General features: G+C 32.8%; 1 protein-coding gene across 12 annotated transcripts in view; it reads left to right on the top strand.

Moving 5' to 3' along the window:
• The window catches only part of Sox5 (SRY-box transcription factor 5), a 943,363-nt gene that overhangs the window by 643,385 nt on the left and 276,499 nt on the right, over positions 1-23,479 (top strand). For all 12 annotated transcript variants that reach the window (XM_047549529.1, XM_047549528.1, XM_047549526.1 and 9 more), the window contains one exon: positions 15,216-15,426. In XM_047549529.1, the coding sequence (XP_047405485.1) occupies positions 15,216-15,426 (211 nt within the window). The remainder of the gene's footprint in view (positions 1-15,215; positions 15,427-23,479) is intronic.

Below are 23,479 nucleotides of genomic sequence, written 5' to 3'. Positions count from 1 at the left end.
GCAATACAGACCTTGCCTAGAAAATTAGATTAAGGTTTGTAAAATTAAAACAATTAGGTATTTCATTCTGTTGAGAAATTGTATGGAAGGGTGGTTAAAAGCACATTAGTAGGAATCAGCTAGATGTGGATTCAAATTATTTATCATTTAACTTAAGCCCACTGCTAAACTCAGTTTCAGTATGTGTAAAAGTAGTGAAAACATTTCCTACATCATAGGTCTGTCAGGAGGGATCAGAGAAATTGCTTATTAAAACTCATATAGTGATTGGCACATCAAGTTTAATAAATGGTGCTTTTATTATTTTGCTCAGAACATATTCTTAGGTTCTGAATGAAATTTAAGGTTAATTATGACAGAGAACATTGTAATGCAAGTATATTAAAGTGCTAATCTCATCCACATTGCATCAGAGTGGTATATAATATGGCCATATAAAGAGCAAAAATTGAGATACCATGAGTACAGAGAAAAAAATAAATCAGTTATTCAAATTGTCAGGTCTTGGAATTGACACCCAAGTGAAAGTGTTGAAAATTTCATCATTTAGGTCATTTCCAACTTGGTTCTACCACACTCAAGAAATCCTGTGGTCAAATGCTTATCCTTTCCACTAGTTGCATGGTTCTTCCATGCACAGACCTGCTATTGACTTCCCAGTTTCCATGCACAAAGCTGCTATTCACTTCCAGGAAAATTAGTGGCTCTGTGGAATTGGATAAGAATTTGGCCTACAGTGAGTGATTTGAATGAATGAATTTGGAATTGGCAAGAAAATACAAACATATGCCACATTTACTTGGTATATTCATGCTTCAAGAGAACTCAGGTAGCACGTAAATTCAGTGTAAAAAGCCAGAGATTTTCAACAAGAACCTATCATAAAGTCAGTCTACATCTTCATTTATTTTTGTCATCTCAAAAGACAGGGCAAAAAAAATTATATATACACATGTATATGTATATATAATTTTATACACCTACCCCTACACACACACACACACACACACACACAGGAATGTACAAGAATGAAGAGTCTGTTCTGATAGTCCTGTATGGTACATACCATTTACAGTGCTGTTGGCAGAAGACAGAAGTTACCTTAAGTCGTGTTATGGGATAATGTGACTTATGTAGATTTATTACTTTTTTTAGATACTTTATTTTTTAAACCAGTCTTCATTGTCTGGATTGATGCTGGACTACTAGACAATTATATGATATTCTTTATTTTTTGTAGGGAAAATACATGCAAGGTATATGGGGGCCCACTTGTGTGTTAGTATTGAGATGGAGAGAATCTGAATCTTCTCCATTTCCAGTGGTAGACAAATTTCTTTTCTCAATATTATTGCTTATGCAATTTTCAGTACCAGGGATATTGGGCCTTTAAAAAGGAAGAGATGTTACATTTTTGACAGCTTTTCCCTTCCACTGACTGAAACAATAAAAATAAACATGAAGCTGTCGGAATGGCCTCTGCATATAATGTCATTTGCATGTGATTTCCTTTGCTTCTCTAGATAATTGAATTTATTCAGGCAATTTATTTTTTAAATGTGTAGTCTCTGTGAATGGAAACATCTTAACTAAAGACAACCCTTTTATTTCCCCTTAATGAAATATATACATGTATGTGTATACCTCTGTGAGAACCAGGGGAGTAGAAGGAAAATAATGGAAAAACCAGAAATGTACTGTAAAAAAAAATTAATTAAAGAAATGAAGTGTGACTCTTGTAACCAAATATTCTGTCTTTGTATTCACCCCCTGTCTATATTCAAGGTCTCTAGGTGCTCAATAGGAGCTTTTTAATTATTTTTCCCTGTTTGATGTTGCTAAGTATAATGAATAGATAGCAAAGGACTTTTTATAAGAAACCTGTGTGTGAATCATCTCAGAGCTGGTAAGCATAGCGATACCTGGTTGGTTTCCACCCTGAGACTTAGTCTTAATAAATTTCAGGCTTAAAGAAAATGACTATTTAAATTGAGCTCCATTAGTCAAACAATGTGGCTTTATAACACAAACAAAACCTATATTCTCTTGGTTTGGGGGAATATAAAGAGTACATGCCTCATTTTGGATTGGCATTTTTGTGGGTTATTGAGTACCAAGCTAGTGTCTGGGATATCAGAAATACCTAGGAATATTCAGAAGACAGAAATTAATGTAGAATTATACATGGAAACACATCTGTCTAAAATCCAAAATTATTTTCTCTCTGTATACCATAGGATTTAGTGTAACTTAAATTCAATTTAATTTTTATATTTACATCCCCACCTAAGTAATTTATTGTTGGGGGGAAAACCCTATTACTTCTTATTTACACCTGTGATTACAATTCAGAGGACTTAGAAAAAATGGTTTCTGCAAAACATTTTTGCTGTTGGTAAGTCACATTTGCTGCTTCTTCTTCATTCTGACATCTGTAAGGCAAGACAGGTGACTGTATCCTGAAGGTACAGCACCAGAAACTCAGCATGTGGAGATCCCATTCATTAATTGTAAGTAAGGGAAAACTTGGTTCTGTTTCTTTCCTCTTAATTTTACAGTGCTGTCTTTTCCTCTTACTTCATGGAATAACTAAAATCTCTCATTCTGACATTTTTTTCCTAGAGTCTTCTCATGTCTTTTTTGGTTTTGCTGATTCTGTAGGTGCTCATTATTGTTTTTCTGATTGCATTTATCTTTATAAAACACCTTCCATCTTTCAAAATCTAATTAATAGTGATAAACATAAAATTAACATGGTAAACCAACATTTTATAAGGAGAAGGTATTGTCCACTTATAACAGCCATTTTTAGAGACATGAGGACGGCTTGCCCATTTGATCTTCCTGTAGACACAGTTTGAAGGATGATGACCTAAAATGGATTTAATAATTCATTGGAAAGATATGGTTCATAAGTCATCATTTCACAACCCTCATTTCTTCACTTATCTCTTGTATTTCCGTACACTTCTACATACAGATTTAAATATCTCAAATAATATAAAGTCATCAATTTCAATCTTCTCAGTATTATTATGTGGTGCTTATCATTTATAGTACTGGGGTCAGAAATAAGAGATAATTTAGTTAAATGAACATGTTAAAACTTTTTTAGATATACCTAATCTATTTTAAATATCATCTTTTTGGTAATTATTATTTTTTGTCAATACCATAGTCATTATATCTACCTCCCAAGCCAGAACCTTATTTTGCTGTAACTCCTTTGTCTTTATCTAATCCTATCATCTCTTCCTTCAGATTGTCTTTAGGCTTTGATTTTTTCATAATAATTTTTCCTATTTCATATGAAAGTAACAAAAATTGGAAAAAGAAACCCATAATATCAAAGCTCATGTGTGTATACTTTTCACATACAAAAAGCACATTTAAATACAAACAAAAAAATCTCCATCCATACATGGTCATCTAATACATTACAAGGATCATGTCTAGAACATCAATCCAGCTACCTAAGCTAGCTATCAGTCATTTTTCAGGTGGCATAGTAATTCCCACCAATGTGCCTACAGAAGTAATGGTGCCTAGACTCTGGATGGAATGAATTAGAAGGGAAAGGGGTTGCACTCCAGAATGCAAACAAAAATAATTTGAATGTGTACAGTTTAGAAAAGTTCATTGGTGAGTGTAACTTATTTTCCCAAACAGTTAATAATCAAAATGACATACAGATTTGCTGGTTCTTTTGAACTCTCAATGCTACAGTCTAGTGGAATGCTTTTTATAGTCACATATGTGTCATGGTAAGAGTTTTTTATTCCGTGTAGCTCTTTATTTTCTCCTCTATCCAGTTTATTCTATGTACAATGCTGGACTAATCTTTCTAATAAACTACTTTAATAGAATCAGCTCTCTACAGAATCAATAGATTTCCATTGTCTGCCATGTCAAATGTAAACTCCCCTACTGACACTTGTGACCCTTTGTGAAATGACCTTTGTATATAGTTAGTTTTAAAATGTATTATTCCCCACTTCTTTGGGCTAAGTCATTTCCTACCCTGTAGTGTGTGTGTATGTGTGTGGGTATACTCCAATTTTCCTGAGTGAGCTGGGTGAACCAGAAGCAGTGGTGTACACCAGTAATCCCAGTGACTTGGGAGACAGGCAAGAGGATCACAAGTTTGAAGCCAGCTTAAGAAATTTAGTGAGATCTGCCTCAAAATTAAATAAATAAATAGAGGTAAGGATACAGCTTGGTGCTAAAGCACCTCTGGGTTCAAATCCTTCAATGCCAAAACAAAATAGCAAAATTTCCTGGGTAATGTCTTTGAGAATGCTTTGCATATTTTTTTCTCTATAATTTCTTCTAGGCATAGACTAAAAGACTACTATCCATAAAGATTTAATATTTTATAATAAAATCAATTTGTATCTATTGAACCTGATTACAGGAACTGGAGTACATGGTGCATATTCGGAGGTATCGCCTATCTTCATGGTATAGAAAGAATATCAAATAAGGAATACTAAAATGGTGTGCTTAGTCCTATGAAAAGGAGGGTTCCATCTTTATTAAATTTTCAATGTTCTCCTCTAAACTTCTGCATTTTTTACTTCTAATTTGCCACTCTTCAAATTAGTACTCATTATAGTTGTTATGATTACTGTTCTATGTGTATTTTAATGCCTCTCAAATTTTGAACTCTTTGAAGAAAGAACCAGTTTCTCTTTCTTACATATTTAGCATCTCTTGCATTACCTGATGTCGCTGAGGACAGTAGTTTAGTTGAATGATGACCATCATGAGTTTTAGCTTAATTCTTCAATTCAACATTTTCCGTGATAACTTTGGGTAAACTACTCTTGTAGAAACCTTAATTTCCTCATGCTAAATAGGGATAACAATCTTCATGGAATTCCTCTGAAAATATAAAAGATAAAGTCCATAAAACATTTAGAATAGTGCTATTAAGAACTCCAGAAGTGGTAGCTATATTTTTACCCACATATTAGTGAATTTAAGCAGATTTTATACATTTGGTCAGGAAAATGTCTAGTTTAGAGGTACTTTTAAAATCCTTTAAAACCAAAAGACTAAAATAAAATCTGTATATAGCATTTCTCACTAAACTATTACAAGTCATCTTTACAGAAATGTTTTACATAAAGAACATCTATATCTCTGTGTTTGGGTGTGCTGTGGGATGAACATGCCTACTAGGGCTGGCAATGTAGCAAGGTTCAATCCCCAGTACCAGACAAAAGAAAAAATCAGGAATACCTTATATGTCTGCTAAAATTGGCTCAGGAAATTCTTCTTTATAGTCTAATTAAGTAATTTATTTAGTTGGGAATAATACTGCTTTATAATTACTTTTAGAATATGCACTGAACCTTTCACTTCTGATTTCTCAATTCACTGCTTAATGTCAACTCATGCTAAAGGATCCTTTAAAAGAAAAAGTGCTACTTTTACTATAAATATAGTATGTAACTGAAAGTCTCGATTAGTATAGAAAAATGCCCTTCACATTTTTTTAGATAGGAAGATAGGGTTAGTCTGATGTCATGATAGAAGGGTCTAAAGTTCTGCTGGAAAGTTAGCCTGATCCAGTAGGAGACATATTGCCCATAAGGGATTTTATTCATAGTGCTACTGAAACAGAGGAGAGAAGCTAGCCAAATGGAGAATTAGTGCTGATTGTCCTTCCTGTTACCATTATTGGTGCTTTGTAGTTATAGTGTAAAGGAACCTCAGGATTTATTTGCAAGAGAATCTAGTCCTGCTAATATTCTTATGAAGAAAGAAAAATCTTGATGTTCATATCTCACAAGAACAAAGAAAAATAGGAAAGAAATGTAGAGATATGGCAATATAAGTAGTGTTATGTATTTATGAAACAGTTCAATACTCTTGAGTGTTCTCAGACTTTACTTTTTAAAAGTTTTATTTCGTAATGAGTTGTAATTGACCAGTGTTTCTCCGATTATTTCCATGAGTTACTACTTTTAACCCTGGAGCTGTGAAATTTGAAAGTTGGGTAGGGAACAGAGGTAAAAGCCATTGACACTGTATGGTACATAATAGACTGTTTTCTTCCTAAACAAAGTTTACATTAGGTTATTTTTAGGGAGAGGGGATAGCAATCAAAAGACAGTAAGATGAATCAGAAATAACTTTCCTATGTATATAAATACACCACCAGTGAAACTCCACATCATGTACAACCACAAGAATGGGATCCTAATTAGAATCAAATACATTCCATGTATGTATACTCTGTCAAAATGCACTCTACTGTCATGTATGTCTAAATAGAAAAGATAAATGAAATAAATTTAAAAATAAACCACATTAAAAATGTTTTCAATTCTGTAAAAAAAAAATTTCCCTGGGACGCAGTTTGATTTTAGCAGAAATAACTATAAAATTATTTGTATATGTGTTTTCTTATTTTTGGTGGGAAGAATGAGAAAAGGGTTTGTCTCTTGTTAATATTCTGCATCTTTCTGATAAAGGACCTTTTTCTTTATTTGTTTTTGCATACTATATATTTTGTTTATCTTTATAACCTAACATGATGCTTGGAACACACAAATACTTACGTAGCTCTTGTCAAATCCCAGTTACCATTTTATGAGTTTTGTAACTTGTAACACATAGCTTTACTTATATAATCCCCTAACTCAGATAACTCATTACATCTTAACCCATAATCCTCTAAGAACCCAGTCAGTCAGATGCTGGAATTATCACTATTTTGCAGATAAGAATGTGAGGCATAAAAACATTAGCAACTAGTAAATGGTAGAACCAGCATTTGAAACACAGGTATTTGGTTTAAGATTCTCTGCATTTCTCATTATGCTGTCTCTTAAGTTAGTATTCAGCCATTTTTTTTTTTTCCCTGCAGTGCTGGGGATGATACAAGACCTCTCTCATGCTAAACAAGTGCTCTACCCCTAAGCTACATTCCCAGCCACGAGGTTTTTACTAGATCAGTGAAAGGGAAAATGGAGTGAATGAAATAATATCTCCATCTTTTACTATTTAGATTTCTTCATTCCTGTTGAATTCAGGAGATCAATTTAAAGTGTGTTTGTATGTGTGTGCATGTATATATATTCACATGTATAAGCACCTATGAATGAGTTGTCTCTTGTTATCCCATTGTTTTAGATGAGGATGTGAGATTAGAGAGTTTAGATAACTTGCCCAAGATTATATAGTTAATCGATAATAGTGCCTTGATTTAAACCTAATACCAGTCCCACTCTACTTTGCTTAGCCATTGCTTTATTCTGCTTTGCTGCTGGCATATTTCATTCCATAGGGTAAAGGGATTAAAATCTATTCTAGTTATTATTAAACATGTAGTCAATTTCCACTTAAAAGCAATGCTAGCAAAGGACTTGTTAACTTTACCAAATTTCTACTCTTTGTAAACAACTGCATTCTTTGCTAGGTAGAATAAAAACGTAATTTCCTAAATTTCCCTATACTTAGCAACTAACTTGCCAATTTGTCAAGGAATTCCTATTGAGGAATACTTTAAGCCTCATTTCTTCTTTCATACTGAGAAAGAGAGAGAATAGTATTTAGCCAAGTTTGCTAACAACTACAGTAAGAATATTCTGGTGACTTCTCCGAGAAATGAAAAGAATCGTATATTATCAGTGGCTAGTTACACTAAATGGAAAGTTTATTGTAAATGATAAGTGTTAAATGGAAATGTTTTGATATGCAGTCTAATTTTTGTTTAGAAACATCTTATGATTGACCTTTGAGCCCTCGGGGAAGAGATCATCAAATGTCTTAGAGTGCATTTGCTAGATGTTTAATCATAAGTAAGCACACAAATCATTGGCAGGAAGATAATGAGGCTGTCACAGCACAAAATGTTCTTTGTTTTTACAGGTTCTATTAGTTAATGTATTAGCAATTCTCTAAATGCCACTTTTGCTTATTAAGTGGTTTTGAGAGCACATGAAAACATACATTTTATTCTTGAATACAGCATTTCTGAGATTCTTAGCAAACGTGATTCTGAAGGAGTATTTGGAAAAAAAAATTAGATACTTCTGCTCCTGGAGCCTGTACATGAAATTGAACATATTTTCCAAACTTTCTTTCCTGTTTGTAGCATCTCATTGATAATCAGAAAATGTGCCCTTAACTTTCAGTTTCATTTACTGGATTTAAATTAGGTGGCAAATATGGTAATAATTTTAAAAACAAAGGAAACATCTTTTTTCCATATTATAAAACAGATAAAAGTACCAATAAGTTCAAACCACATTTTTGCTCCATTTCCAAAACAATCTACTTCCACAATACAATTTTGCCAAAAATTTCAGATTCTCTGATCTATATAGTTAATAAGAAATCAGCAAATACATGACTGTTTAAAAAAAGAAAATCATTTGCCTCCAGCATGGCTGGTCCCTTTTACCCTTACTTTTCCCCCTGCCCCATTAGTTCTCCTCCCAAGAATATATTTTCTTTTTTCTCTTTTCTCATATCCTTTAAGTCCTATCAGTCTAATGATACATTTCTTCCCCACTGCAGCTGCTAATCATCTCCGTCTTCACTCTCTCCCTCTTTCTCTCTCATTAACTCTCACAGCTTATTTTATAACAGTGGTTCTCAAACTTTAGTATGCATCAGTCTCTCCCAGAAGGCTTGTTAAATCACATATGGTTGGGCTCCACCCTTTTAGTTTCTGATTTAGGAATTCTGGAGGGAGGGCTGACAAAAATTTATAAAATATTACTAGGTATGCCAATGATATTAGTTCACAGACCTGTGTTTAGAGAATCATATTTACACATATCACCAGTCAATAAGCTAAGCTCTCTAAGTTGTCCTTTATTGTTACTAGAACCGTGTGAATGCATCTTTAAAAAGAATGCCTTTTTAATTTTAGTTTTCTGATCAGTAATTATATGTAAGCATAAGGTAATATTTCATCTCAGTGCTTGGCACAGAAATGCAAAGCAACTTAGACTTTTGCAGAATTTCCCTTCTATTGAACAATAATCTTTAAAAGAGTCTGTAGTTTTGGACTTTAGAAAATATCAAACATTTCTATTTATGCTGTCCCAAAATTCAGGGAAAATGAAGTGTCAGCTAGATTCTATATCTGAAAAACAGTGGAACCATTTTTATAACACAATTTTTACTAAACTTGATGAATCCTGTCACTGTTTAGAGTATTAGATCTGCCTCAAGAGCAGGTTGTATGTGAGTTGAAGAAAACTGTAAGATAATTTTAGTAGTCTTTAAAAATTAGAGCTGTGCAGGACATGATATAAAGAGCTTTTGTAGATCTCAGAGCAAAAATAGATAACATTATCTATTGAAGTACTTTAGAATTCCCACCCATTTTATGCATGTTGTGATGATTGGATGTTGTTAAGGATTCAGAGTACTAATTTTCAGGGATTCTCATAATTCTTGAAATGCATATAAGTATTCCTTAACAACTGTTGTTGGGCTCTTAAGACTGTATGTAGCTTGCTAGTAATCTAGAATAGGCCAGTACTTCCAAGCCTGGCATCTGACCATCACAATCTCCCAAGAAACTTTTTAAAAATTGCATATATATATATATATATCTTGCTGGCCTCTTCCACAGATAAATTTATGAACAATTCATCTAAACTCTAAACTGTTAGTGAAACTTGTGGTTGTTTAGGCACTAAGGATATTTGCTATTATAAAAACTTTGCTAAATTCTACAAAGGTATTCTTGGTGGTTTTTTTCAGTATAGAAGGATGACCAGTTGTGATAAGCTTCCTCTGGGTAGATGAATACGGAAATAGCCCAAACAAAACTGCTTCTGTCATTTTCCTTCTTTTTTCCTCTGGAAACACCAGACCTAAGTACCCATTAGGCAGCTCTTTTTCAGAGAAAAGCTAAGGAAAGATTTTAAATTGGATGGCTTTAAAATCAGCTGTAATCACAAGTATAACAACACCCATCAGAGGTCTGTCTGTAAGTGCTAACTTTTGTTTTGTAGGTATTCAGAACTGACATATCTTTTTCCCAGAATACTAAATTTGATCATGTCAACCAAAAACTTTTTAGTGTTCTCTATTGAATTTTCTTCAAGTGTTGGTTTTGTCTCAGTGTATCCTTCTTATATTGACATCCTGTTTTCAGGAAGATTAGTATTCAAAAGAACAACTGAAATATTTATCTTTTTGTAATCACTTACCTTTGGAACAGTAATATTTTAAGTTACTGCTGTATATACCTTTAGTTAACATTATCGTGATCAAATGTCAATGGAAGCTATTATTTGAGGAGGTTGGGAAGGCAAGTAATTGGTTATTTAAAATTATGTAATTGTAGACTTGATGAGTTTATAGTACTTTCTGGGAATATGTACATTTAGGTCACAGCTTCTTAAACTGGAATCCATGGTAAACAGTAGTTCCTAGAAGATTTCATGGTATAGATTTACAGCTGGAATTGTGAAAATTTAAAAGTAATTAGCTCTCTAAAATTACATGTGACAGTATTTGCAATTTCATGAGTATGTGTTTGTACACATGTGTGTATATTTAAGAGAACATTTATAACTATCAAGAGATCTGTAATCTAAAAAGAGTAAAACATGGTTTAGATTTCCATGCAGAAATGTTATCAAAAATTATCTTCAGCAAAAAATTCTTTAAAATATTTGAAAGAACTACTTAAACATATAAAATATATATTTTGCTATTACTAAATTTAACATCTTCCAATTTGACAGAAGAGATTACAAGTAGTGGAATTTTGTTTCAAGATAAACATTTGTAATAAGATATATTTTATCCATTTTTTTACAGACGTTAAAGAATAAACAAACTGTGTATCTTTTAAGATATTTTTCAATTATGTTACATCTTTTCCTGGTGATTTTTACAAGAATATCCTGTGGTTAGATGAAGAATAGGACCATGGCAAAACTTTTTGAATAGCAAAGTACTTTTTCTATATCTAGTTCATTTTATGCTACCTCTATATAATTCCAAAATTAATGAACTTGTATTAATGAGGATCAAATTATGATAGTTCACATCTTCTTTATGTTTTCCTAAGTTCAAAACTTTATTTTGTTGGAAAGAAGATACCCAGGGCTGGGATTGTAGCACAGTGGTAGAGTGCTTGCCTAGTGTATGCAAGGTGCTAGGTTTGATTCTCAGCACCAGATAAAATAAATAATAAAGGTATTCTATCCATCTCCAACTAAAAAAGAAAATTTTAAAAAGAAGATACCAGAGATTTTATACTGATAGTTAAGAAAACATAAACTATCTAGTAAAATTACTCTGAATAGCCACTTAGAAAAAAATTCTGTATGTTAGATTTAAATGTCCAAATTCACATTTTTAAATATGACATAAACCTGTGGATATTTGAATAGACAGAGCTTTAGGAAACTGGAAAATAGTTGGTTTAACTAATTTAAAGGCATTTATGCTATTTCTTTTCTTTAGGCATAGTGGAATGAAAAACTCTCATTTGCATACTTCATTATTAGGTAGACAGCACATTTGTTCACTTGTAACATTAATAAAGTAGAGTCTATAGACAGTTGTTTTGGCAATGCTGGGGATAGAACCCAGGACCTTTCATATATTAGGCAAGTGCTTTACTATTCAGCTACCTCCCTATCCCTTTAACATTTTTTCTTATTTTTTAATTTTAGAGATAGGGTTTCACTAAATTGCCTAGGCCGGCCTCAAACGTGTGATTCTTCTGCCTTAACCTTCCAAGTAGCTGGGATTAGATGGTTGAGCTACCTCACCTGGTTGGTTTTGTTTGTTTGGTTTTGGTTTTTAAAGAGAGGCAGAGTAGAAATAAGGTTTAAGAAGGACTGGGGAGCCCAGTAGATTGGGGTTGATTTTCTAGCCTGTGTTTTATCATTCATGTATCATTCAGGTATTTTTCAGTCTGTGCGCCTCAGTGTCTGTAGCTATGAAATGGAAATCATAGTTACACTTGACATGAAAATTAATTAAATTTATGCATGTAATGCACTTTGAACTGTGCCTGACACAAAGTAAGTATTCAATTAATATTAGCTATTATTTTATCAATTTTAATCTGATAGATTATTAAATATAATGATTTTACTACCCTTTGTGCACTTCAGTTTATATCAGTTTATAGGACCAAGAAGTTGTATAACTAACTAGAACAGATAAAAAATAATTAAAATGAGACATAAAAGCTTTGCCTAACAAACAAACAAACAAACAAAAAAGAAGCATAGTCATGTGTTTCTTGTGGACAGAAGCCATAAGAGGGATGAAATTTCCTTTGAATATTAAAGGAAACATATATCTTTATTTCATCTGATTACCCAAATTAAACTTTAAATATTAAGATTGAACAATATTCTTCTCAAATGTTCATAGCAAAATGCTATTTTTGGTATGAATTGAAAAGGTATTTCAATGAGGTTAGATGTCTTAGGCACACCCTTTCTCTTGGTTACAAAGGTGACAAAGAGGACAAGATTAAAACTTGTTGAAGAATGACAGAGGAAGATTTTCAGCTTTATTCTGAAAGTTTAGAACCTTTTTCATCATTGAACTTTAAAAGGCATACATCACTGTGAGAAAAACCCTGTAGTTTACAAATACTTAGAATCTATGAGACATGATAAAATATATATGGCAGGTCTGGGTCACATATCCCTTTGTTAGTTGACTCTGGATTTCACTCCTTGGCAGAGTGCAAAGAAACATATAGTCATTACTTCATATGGCACAGGCAATCCCAGGGAAGAAACTGAAGATGCTGGGACTTCCTTTCCTGGAGACTGTGCCAGCACTTCTTATCAAGTTATTCACCATGCAAATGAACAGTGGAGTCCCACACTGAAGCAGCTGTTAACTACATCAAACTGTTAAAAAGGATCAACAGTGCCAGAGGCTAAAATGTAATCAGACAGGTGAAATAGTGATAAGATAAATATGCCTGCATGTAATAGCAATGATGTTTAATTAATTTATTTATTGTAATTCTGCTGGGGCAACTGAATTTAGAATACTTGTGAAATATGTTAAACTCTCTAAAGATATTTCTTTCCTCTTTGCAAAGTGTGGAAAATGAGAGACCTGCAAAATGGGATGTTTTATTTGAAAGTATTCTTCTGATATTTCTGTATATTTGCATGCAGATTGAAGCACAATTCCCTCTAGTGATGATATACTGTAGAAAGTTGCATATAATTTTCAGTTATGGCAAATGAAGGTCAGCTACCAATTCTTGATCCTAACATTTGTCTACATTTAATGTGAAAAAAAAGTACAAATAAAAATGTTCAAAATGAAGGTAGCATTGGGGTGTTTCTGCTTTGGTCCCCAGAAATAAAGGAGAAGAAAAATATTACATGAAAAATAAGAGGTTTTACTGTATTCTGTAATATACATGAAACTATGCTGATTTGTTATGGGCCATCCATAAAAGCTTGTCTGTTTACTGAATTAATTTGTGACTGCTCTTTTCTAGAGGGGTGTGTGTGTGTGTGTGTGTGTGTGTGTGTGCGTGTGCGTGCACGCGCGCGTGAGTACACAATGTGTTTGCTTATGTTTATGCGTGGGTTTTAAATACACAGTTCCAAAAGCGTATTTTCACTTCACCTGCAGGGGATTATAATTATTACATTATGCATATTGTTTTCTAAACCCAAGTACATTAGAAACTAAATTGTGTATAGTTCAGTCAAGGTATAGTACATCAGAAGCATTTTCTGTAATGTTTGTAAGAAATGGAAACCATTTGGGATTTAGAATCACAATTTGGAAGATTCTATTAACACATTTTTTACTTTTGCTTTCTCCACGTGTCTCAGCCCTATCCAACAAACTGATGTTATACCATAGCTAATGTCCTTGTTCATATCCATTAATACACAATCACATTAACATATTGTTTGCATTGACATCTCTATTTTAATCTACTTTAAAACATTAGCATGACAGGTTTTTTAGTTAAGTATTTTTAAGCTAGTCAAAAATATTAGCATTAACCTTAAAAACGTTAGATATCAATCAATGTGATTTGTCACTTTTCTGAAGTCAACAGATCCTATTAATATGTCTTAAAAAGGTAAAGAAGGACTATGTGAACAGGTGTAATCTGTTATTCTGAATATTAAATATGTTCACACTCAAATATATTTTAATGGCAACTTTTAACACCGAAGATATAATAAATATACTTAGGGTGACACTAAAAGTTCTTAAGACTCAGTTTTATTTTTAAGAACCCTACCTTGTGAGAAGTTGAAGGATTATGAAAGTAAGGGACTATATTAGGAAAACCTTTAAGTAAAAAATTAATTGTTCTTTACATTTTAATTTCACTCCTTGAAAGTGCCTGAAAAATCTATCCAGTATATTATATACAAAACATACCTCAAATAGTGTACATGTTGCAAAGTTCTGGTAGAAATCATGAGGGAAATGACAATAGAATAATACAAAAACATTTAAATTTTAGAATTATAGAATAAATTATTTTAATACAAATATGCACACTAATAAAGAAGCAAACACTGAAGAAAACTGTTTTATAGGGCCAATGAGGCTTAAAGTACAAAATTGCAGAGAGTATTTGGAATCAGCATGTGCCGGAACAGTGTTTCAGGTACCAAAGGAAATCAGAAAGATCTTCAGCATAAGCAGAAATGAACTTGCAATGTTCTTATCTGATGTCAAAATCACCTATGTGTTTTCTTAAAAGCCTGAGAGTGTGGTGGAGAAGTAGGGCAGAAGCCCACTTTAATTAAGAGTGCTATCAAGAAGAGGCTGCTACTTAAGATGAAAATAATGTACATATAATGCTGTTTGCTTAAATATAACAATGTCATGAACAAGCTTAATACAGAGGACCACTACATTTAATGTTCGTGGAAAAATCTGAGACTTTCAAACAAAAGCAGAAAAATAAAATCTTGTCAATACAGGCTTTGTATAAGACCATACTGCCATTTAGTTTTAGGCCTTATTATTTCAGTCTAAGAGAGAAAAGCCTTATATTTTGATTTTTCCTATGAGTTGATCACTGACTCACTCTAGTGTTAGCCTGTAAAGGTAACTACTTTTCTGAAATTTCTCTGTGCTTTTGCTCTTGCAAAAAGTGACATGCCACTTTTTAATGTGTCAACTCAGTGAGCCACATAACCAATTTAGAAAGCATTTACTGAACTTTAAACAAAAAATCTTTTTTCTTTTGATTTGTCTTTCAGGAAGTTGATGGCAATAAAGTTATGTCTTCATTCGCTCCACACAACTCATCTACCTCACCTCAGAAGGCAGAAGAAGGTGGGCGACAGAGTGGCGAGTCCTTGTCTAGTGCAACCCTGGGGACTCCTGAAAGGCGCAAGGGCAGCTTGGCTGATGTTGTTGACACCTTGAAGCAGAGGAAAATGGAGGAGCTTATCAAAAACGAGCCAGAAGGTAAAAGCTGGAAAAGGAAATCATGTCATTGATGCTGCCTGGTTTTAGTGCCTTGATTTTTAACTCCTAGGTGCTTTTTTTCCCCTCCTTTCTGCTCTTAGAGTTAAATTGAACAAAACAAATGCAATGAAGATGAACAGTATTCTTCCTCAGAAACACTTAGACACACCTCTCTTGACTTTTTTAATCATACATTTATGTTGTGATATCTTCCTTATTTTCACATGCAAGTGAGTTGTGTTGAGTGAAACTTAGATTCAAGAATGGAATGTGGCAGCAGAGTTCACAAAAGTCACAGACCTGTCAAATACCTCAGTCTTATTTGTTTATCTCCAATAATTTCTTTTCCTCAAGGACCATTTTAGAATTTCATTGCAGTTTTAAAGCTTTACACATTAATATATCTTATCCTACCTTGATAGTCAGGTCTATTACTTCCATAGTCCAAAATTAATATGGTTAGGCCTATTGTATATTTAAAAATTACTGATTCTCTTACTCTGTTAGAAGTGTTCCCCATTTTGCTGAGCTTCTGAATTTTAAGTTTCATCTCTAAATCTCCTCAACAGTTTTTGACAGCAGCCTGAAAGTGATATGCATACTTAAAAGTAAAAGCAAATAAACCAATACAGGCTCATTCATGATGGACGATCATCCTTTATGTTGCTGATGCTTATGAACTCTTACTTAGACCTGTGTCCACCCTAAGCATGAATTCCACACCGTACCCAAGAACACATCTCCTGTTTCAGTCAAACCAACCAGCAGTGATATGCAAACACATACTATAAACCAAAAACATACTGCATGTACACTGTGTAATACTGAGTTATTGTACTCATTTCTAGACTGTTAGAACACTGACAAATAATAAGTCTATTTGACACAAAATGTAAGTTAACTAGTTTATTTGGGAATTGTGATAAATATTCCTGCGTCCCTATTAAATATAAAGCTGGGCCATGGATTATGGTTTTTATTTATGCAGTTTTCATGTTCTTAGAATTTAATGGAATTCTAGAAATGATTGGGTAATTCAAGAATTTTTGATATTTTGTTACCTTACATTCGCTTCTATATTCATGGAGTTAAAAATGGAGATCTAAGGAGGTCCCAGAAAATGTTTTAAAAAATATTGTGTGTTTTCCTGATATTAAAAATAATATGGTCTTATTATACAGATTATTTTTTTTAAATTTAAGGAAGAAAATAAAATTGATTTAAAATTGCAGCTTTTTGATATGAAACCTGTGATGCATTTATTTTTATATTTATTTTTGCATATTCTGTTCATTAAACAGGATGAACTTCTTCCATTCAAATTATTTTGCATCTTTGGTGTCACTTAACATTTTAGTGTGTTTTTTTCTATCATTAAATGTGTTTTGGAAAAAATTAGCTGCCAAATATTCAAAGGTATTCCCTATTATAATTCATGTGTTTTTAAATTAGTAGGTCTTTATTTTCATAGAATAGTTCCATATTTACAAAAAAATTAAGCAGATAATATAGAATTCCCATGTGGACCCCCCATATAGTTTCTTCTCTTTTTAATATCTTACATCAGTTACTTACATTTGTTGTAATTAATGAACCAATATTGATACATTATTATTTACCAAAGTCCATATTTTATTCAGCTTTCCTTTGCTTTCATCAAGCATTTTTTAAAAAATTTTCCCTGTTTTGGGATGCCATGAAGGTTTAACTAACACATTACTTTTAGTTGTCTTATCTCCCAGGGTCTTTTTGACTGCAACTATTAGACTGTTCTTGTTTTCTTTATTTTTAATATTAGATTTTTTTTGAAACATAAAAACAAAAGTTACATATATTAACAGGGTACCATGTGATGTTTCAATGTACTCATGCATTGTTATAATCAGGCTGAACATACCTGTCTCCTCAAACATTTATGACTTCTTTATGATAAAAATACTCAGAATCTTTTCTTCTAGCATTTTGAGATATACAAAAAACAATCCTAGGTATAATCATCCCATTCTTGTTTTTGATGACCCTGAAAGTTTTGAGATTCAGGTATATTGCAGGATATCCATTGATTGGAATTTTTCAGGTGTCTTCCTCTTAATTAGACTGGGGTCTGCAGTTTGGGGAGGATGACCACAGAGGTAAAGTGCATTTTTTTGTCACATCTTACCATTATATACTTCCTGTACAATTAAGAATGTGGATGTTGTCTTTAATGACCTGGCTAAAGTAGTATTTGTCAGATTTTTCTGCAGTAAGGTTGCTGCCTGCCCTTTTTCCACACTACACTCTTTGAAAGGACAGAACTGTGCATGTCCACAGTTAAGGAGTAGGACATTATGTGTATTCCTCTTGTTTAGAGTGGTGTATGTACATCATTGAATTGGAATTATTTTTCATAGGAGATTTATCTCTTTGCCCTCATTCATTTATTTAGTCATTTATTTATACTATTGTAGACTCATGTATATTTATTTTATACTTCGTATGTCATCTTTGACATTCCATTAGCATTGTGGTTATGTTTGTTCTTTTTATTTTAGCACTACCTGATTTTTATAGTGCCAACGACTCATTTTGTACATTTTATACTCCAGTCCTGCAATCAGATGTTTCTCCAAGAAGCCCTGGTTCCTTTGATTGGAGAAAAGGTCTGGATTCTAGGTGTGCTCGTTACTTCTGAGGTGCCATTTCTTTTAGGTCCCCTCCGTTGGCACAGTAAATACGTCTATGAGTTTATATTAATCTGTGTATTTACATGTGTACAAATATTACTGTGTTTAACAATACCTTCATGAAGATAAACATGAATTCTTAATAATGTGTCCAATACTAATCCATTTCCACATGGATTATCCTAGCATCATCTCTTGTTGATTTGTACACTCCCACCCAACTTTGAGAAGCCTGGTTCCCACCATCCACTCCCTTAATTGTTCAGTGACAGTATGCATGTATAACAACACCAGAATTATTAACTGGTATTGTGATAGGAGATATCTTGATCAACTAGAGTATAGTTCTTATATATAGTTCCTTGTGCTTTTGTTCCTAGAGATTCCATTCATTTCCCAAATTACTTAGGTAACTTACTTTTCCCTCACCCCATTCAGTAAGGTCATTTCATAATTTGTAACACAATTAAATTCTTTGTTTTCTTTCCTGATACAGTTCTCAAACTTCCAAGTGATTTTTAAAATTTGTTTATATTAAAGTTCAATCTTTGCATTTTACATTTTTAAGTGTTTTGATAACTGGATATAATCACTTGGTTCCCATTACACCACCATGCAAAATAGTTTTCATCACCTTTAAGTATCCCCTGTGCTTCACCTGTTCATCCCTCCCTCCTTTTCCAGGTTACCAGGCAAATGCTGAAAAGATTTCCTATCTCCACAATTTCAACTTTACTAGAATGTCTTATAATTAGAAGCATACAGCATGTAGCCTTTTCAGACAAGCTCTTCATTTATTAATATATATTACTTCCATGTCTGTTCATGGCTTGATAGCTCATCTTTTTTTATCAGTGAATAATAGTCATTGTGTGAATGTGCCACAGTTTGTTTATCCATTTGCATATCAAAGGACATCTTGGTTACTTCCAGTTTTGGTTTATTTGGAATAAAGCTTCTATCAATATTCATGTGCAGATTTTTGTGTGGACATAAGTTTTCAGCTCAATTGATTAAATACCTGGGGAAATGATTGCTGCAGTATATGGGAGCAAAATGTTTAGCTTTTTAAGAAATTGCTAAACTGTTTTAAAAGCATCTATATGATTTTACATTTCTTTAATAGATGTAAGTTCCTGTTGCTCCACATCTTCTTCAGCATTTGATACTGTTAGTTTTTTGGATTTTATTCATTTAAATAGGTTTATAATAGTATTTCATTGTTTGATTTTTCACTTCCATAATGACAAGCAGTGTTCAACCTCATTTCGTATGCTTATCTGTACATTTTCTCTGGTGAGGTGTCTGTTTAGCTCTTTTGTGCATTTGTTAATGTAGTCACTTTCATTAAATTGAGTTTTAAGACATCTTATATATTTTGGATAGAAGTCTTTTATCAGAAGTGTATTCTGTAAATTTTTCTCTCCAAGTGTATGGCTTGTGATTTCATTCTTTTAATGTTTTCTTTTAGAATGAAAGTTTCAATTTTAATAAAGTCCAATTTACTAACTTTTATGCATAGCTAATACTTTTGATAGATATACACTTATTACCTAACCCAGGGTCACTTAGATTTTCTCCTATGTTAACGTCTAGAGTTTTATAATTTACATTTTACAATTTAGGTCTATGATTATTGTTAATTTTTTAAAAAGGTGTAAGTTTTGTTAGTGATAATTCTTTTGTTTATAGCTTTCCATTTGTTCTAGTGCCATTCGTTGAAAAGACCTCCCTTTCTTCATTGAATTGCCTTTGTTCCCTTGCCAAAGATAGTCGACTGCATTTGTGTATATTTATTTCTGCCCTCTGCATCTGTTCTGTTGATTCATTCGTCTGTACTTTGGCCAGTACCATGCTACCTTTATTACTATGGGTTGATAATAATTCTTGAAGTTGGGTAGTGTCAGTCCTTTGACTTTCTTCCTTTCTGTCAGTATTGTGTGGGTCATCCTGGGTCTTTTGCTTTTTCCATAAACTTTAGGATAAGTTTGCATATACCCAACAAATAACTTGAATTTGATTGAGAACCTGTTATATCTACAGATCACATTGGGAAGAAGTAGCATCTTGAAAATACTGATTCTTCACCTTCATGAATACAAAATGTGTCTCCATTTATTAATATCATTAATTTCTTTGGAGTGTCATAGTTGTCTGCATATAGGTCTTATACTTATTTTGTTATATTTATATCCTGGTATAAACAGCTGATGTAAATAAAAATCAGATTGTGTTCTTAATTTTGAATTCCGATTACTTTGTGCTGGTGTATAGGATACAATTGACTTTCATATATAAACTGGTATTCTGTGTCCTTTCGCTACTTACTATTAACTCTAGAAGTTTCTATCAATTTTCTTAAAATTTTCTTCATAGACCATCATGTTATCTGCAAACAAAAGTTTTAATTTCTTTCTTCTCAACCTGTGTAGCTTTTATTTCCTCTTCTTGTCTTTGTACATGAACTAAGACTTCCAGGACCATGTGGATTGAGTGTGGTGAGAGGGAACATCCTTATCTTGTTCTTGATATAAAGGGAAAGCATCTAGTTCTCACCATTAAGAATGAGCTATAAGACTCTTGCAGAAGTTCAGGAGGTTTCTCCTGTTCCTAATTTGCTAAGGGGTTTTTTCAGGAATGACTTTAGAATCTGTCAAGAAAATTTTTTTTTGGTATGGGATTATTCCTCTTTAGACTATTGAGCCTGTGTCATTTTCAAATATTGAACCAGCCTGCAAACTTGGAATAAATACCACTGGGTCTCTGTAGTTAATTTTTTATGTTTGATTTGATGTGCTCATATTTTGTTGAGGATATATGTACCTATATTCATAACATATATTGGTCCATAGTTTACCTTGTATGTAATGTCATTTTCTCATTTTGGCAGGTTAAACAATGCCAAACTTATTCATAGAATAAGTTAGGAAGTGCTTCCCTCATATATAAATTTTTGATTATTATTTCAGATGCCTTCTGGATGTAGGGCTAAAGGAAGAACCGACCTGTGGTGGTGTGAACTATATTACAAAGGAAATTTGGGGAGTTTATTGTTATATGATGTTCTCCAAGAAATTTGGTAGATGACCTTGGTATTTCCCCAGCATATCTTATTGATTTACAAGTGAATGCCTTAACGGTTTATTTGGAAGTATGCAACAGGCCTAAACCCCGTAGATATATCCCAATGGGAAAGAGGGCAGGTGACAGTACCCCAACCCTGATTTACTTAGCAGGAGCCATTAAGAAGTATCAAGAATTAGAACAAAAGTATAATAGCTAGTAATTGCTGCTCAGGCTAAAGAGCAGATGGAGCATCTGTAGCAAGAAGGATAGACACAAATAAACATCGCCATTGCTTGTGAACATTATTCTGTTTTTATTTTTTGTATTTCCCAAATTTATGTGCTTTTGTGTATTTTTCCCTCTAAAATATTTTAAAAGCTTGGCTAAGTAGTGATCTGTTACTAAATAATATAAAGATATAGCAAAAATATAGAGGTAGAATTTAGGAGGATAGATGTAAATTTTACAAGGCAAGCATCTTGAAGTCTGAGTTTTGGAAAGATCATTTCTCTGTACATATAGAACCATGAAGATTTATTTATGTTTGAATATACAAGATTTCTGCACATGTGCTTTGAGCATATAGAACCATAAATGAACTTGCTCTTGTTGATAATTTGTCATGGCAAAAATGTTTATTACTGCATTAGTTGAGAGATGTGTCATGGAGTAATAGTTATTTGAGTATAGTGATGATCTTAAGCATAAAGATAAAAACAATAAGATAATTACAAAACAGGAAGTTTATTCAAATCAATAGAATGTTGAAGAAAACTTTTTATAATTTCAGGAAAAAAATCATAGGGAATTGTATCTCAGGAATTGTGTAGATGTTTCACCACAGTTGGAAAGAAACATTGTCTTTAAAGACTTCAGCAATCAAAGGAGAAGATTGGACCTGAGAAATGTCACTAAAACCTTACATCATCCAAGCATTAGGACTGTGGCATTATGTATAGCACACACACACACAAAGATCTCTAGTATCAAAAAGAAAAACGAAACAAACAAACAAAAAAAAACCCACTTAGGAATAAATTTAACAAAAGAACAGAAAAGTTTATACTCTGAAAACTGCCAAACATTGTTACATCTCTGTAAAGAGAACAGCAATATGGATATGAGTGGAACAGAGACAGAATGAAGGAAACTAATTGTTAAACTCACAAATATATGCCACAGACAAATCTTTTCTTCCCTCAAGCTATTTTTTCCATTGTTTTTCAAAGGCCATTAAAATGAACAGCAGGTTGTGATGAAAATTTCATTAAGCCCCAGCTAAATGATTATGAGGGTGCCATATTCTTGCCTTTGCTTCCTCTTGTTGAGGGGAAAGCAGATTTCAATAGAAAGACAGCATTGTTTCCAACTTACCCCTGCTAGTAGCAAACTAACAAATTCAGAAGTTAGAAAAGCATAGTGTGCTGTACAAAAGGAGTCCACTGAGGTGAGATGGTTAGAAAGAAAACTAGATTTGCATATGGGTTGATGAAAAGACTGTACTGTGTTCTAGCTATCCTAGTTTTTCAAGCAATTAATTAAAATATTTTAAGAGTCACACTAGGGAATATAATAATATATTTTGTACATAAAATATATTTTTGTTTGTGTTTTTTTGCTGTATCATACTTTTTGCCTCTCATCACCCAAAGAGGCCTGGTGCTAAAGATTCTTCTTGTCCAATGTCACCTCAACTGACATGGTGTGCTAAAGTTCATAGTAAATTTGTGGTTTTAAATATCTGGCCTATGTATTGCAGTTCTATTATATTTGATAATATTTGTGCTCTATCAATTAGCATTATTAGATTTAGCAGTTCTAGAGTCACAATGAAGTTTAATATTAGTATATTAAACATATATTAAATTATGTGTATATTAAACACATTTCTGTATCAAGACCCTGAAAGTATATGATGTTTTTTGGGGGAAGTACATAAAATATAGAAAATATAATATATATAGTTTGTTAACACATATTAAGGTTATATCATGTATTAACTACAGTGTTAAGTACTTTATATGAAATATTTAATATGTATGCATATCTTAATATGAGGGCTGCCATGCATAGCCAGAATTCCTGTCTTAGGGAATACCATTCACATGACCTAAATATTCCGATTCCTATTATTTCCATTTTCAGATGAGAAACTGATGATTAAATATATCACACTGAAGTCACTGTTAGTCTACAGTCCATGTCTTAACCACTGCTCACACTGTTTCCTCCACTTGGGAATTTTTGTCACACAGTTGTTTAATGTTTCCCATTAGCACGTGTGTGTCTAAATTCTTTTGAAATATTGAATACTAAAGTGG

The sequence above is a fragment of the Sciurus carolinensis genome, chromosome 4 (genome assembly GCF_902686445.1).
Source record: "Sciurus carolinensis chromosome 4, mSciCar1.2, whole genome shotgun sequence".
NCBI classification, from domain to species: Eukaryota; Metazoa; Chordata; class Mammalia; order Rodentia; family Sciuridae; genus Sciurus; species Sciurus carolinensis.
This window is presented reverse-complemented; position numbering and strand designations above follow the sequence as displayed.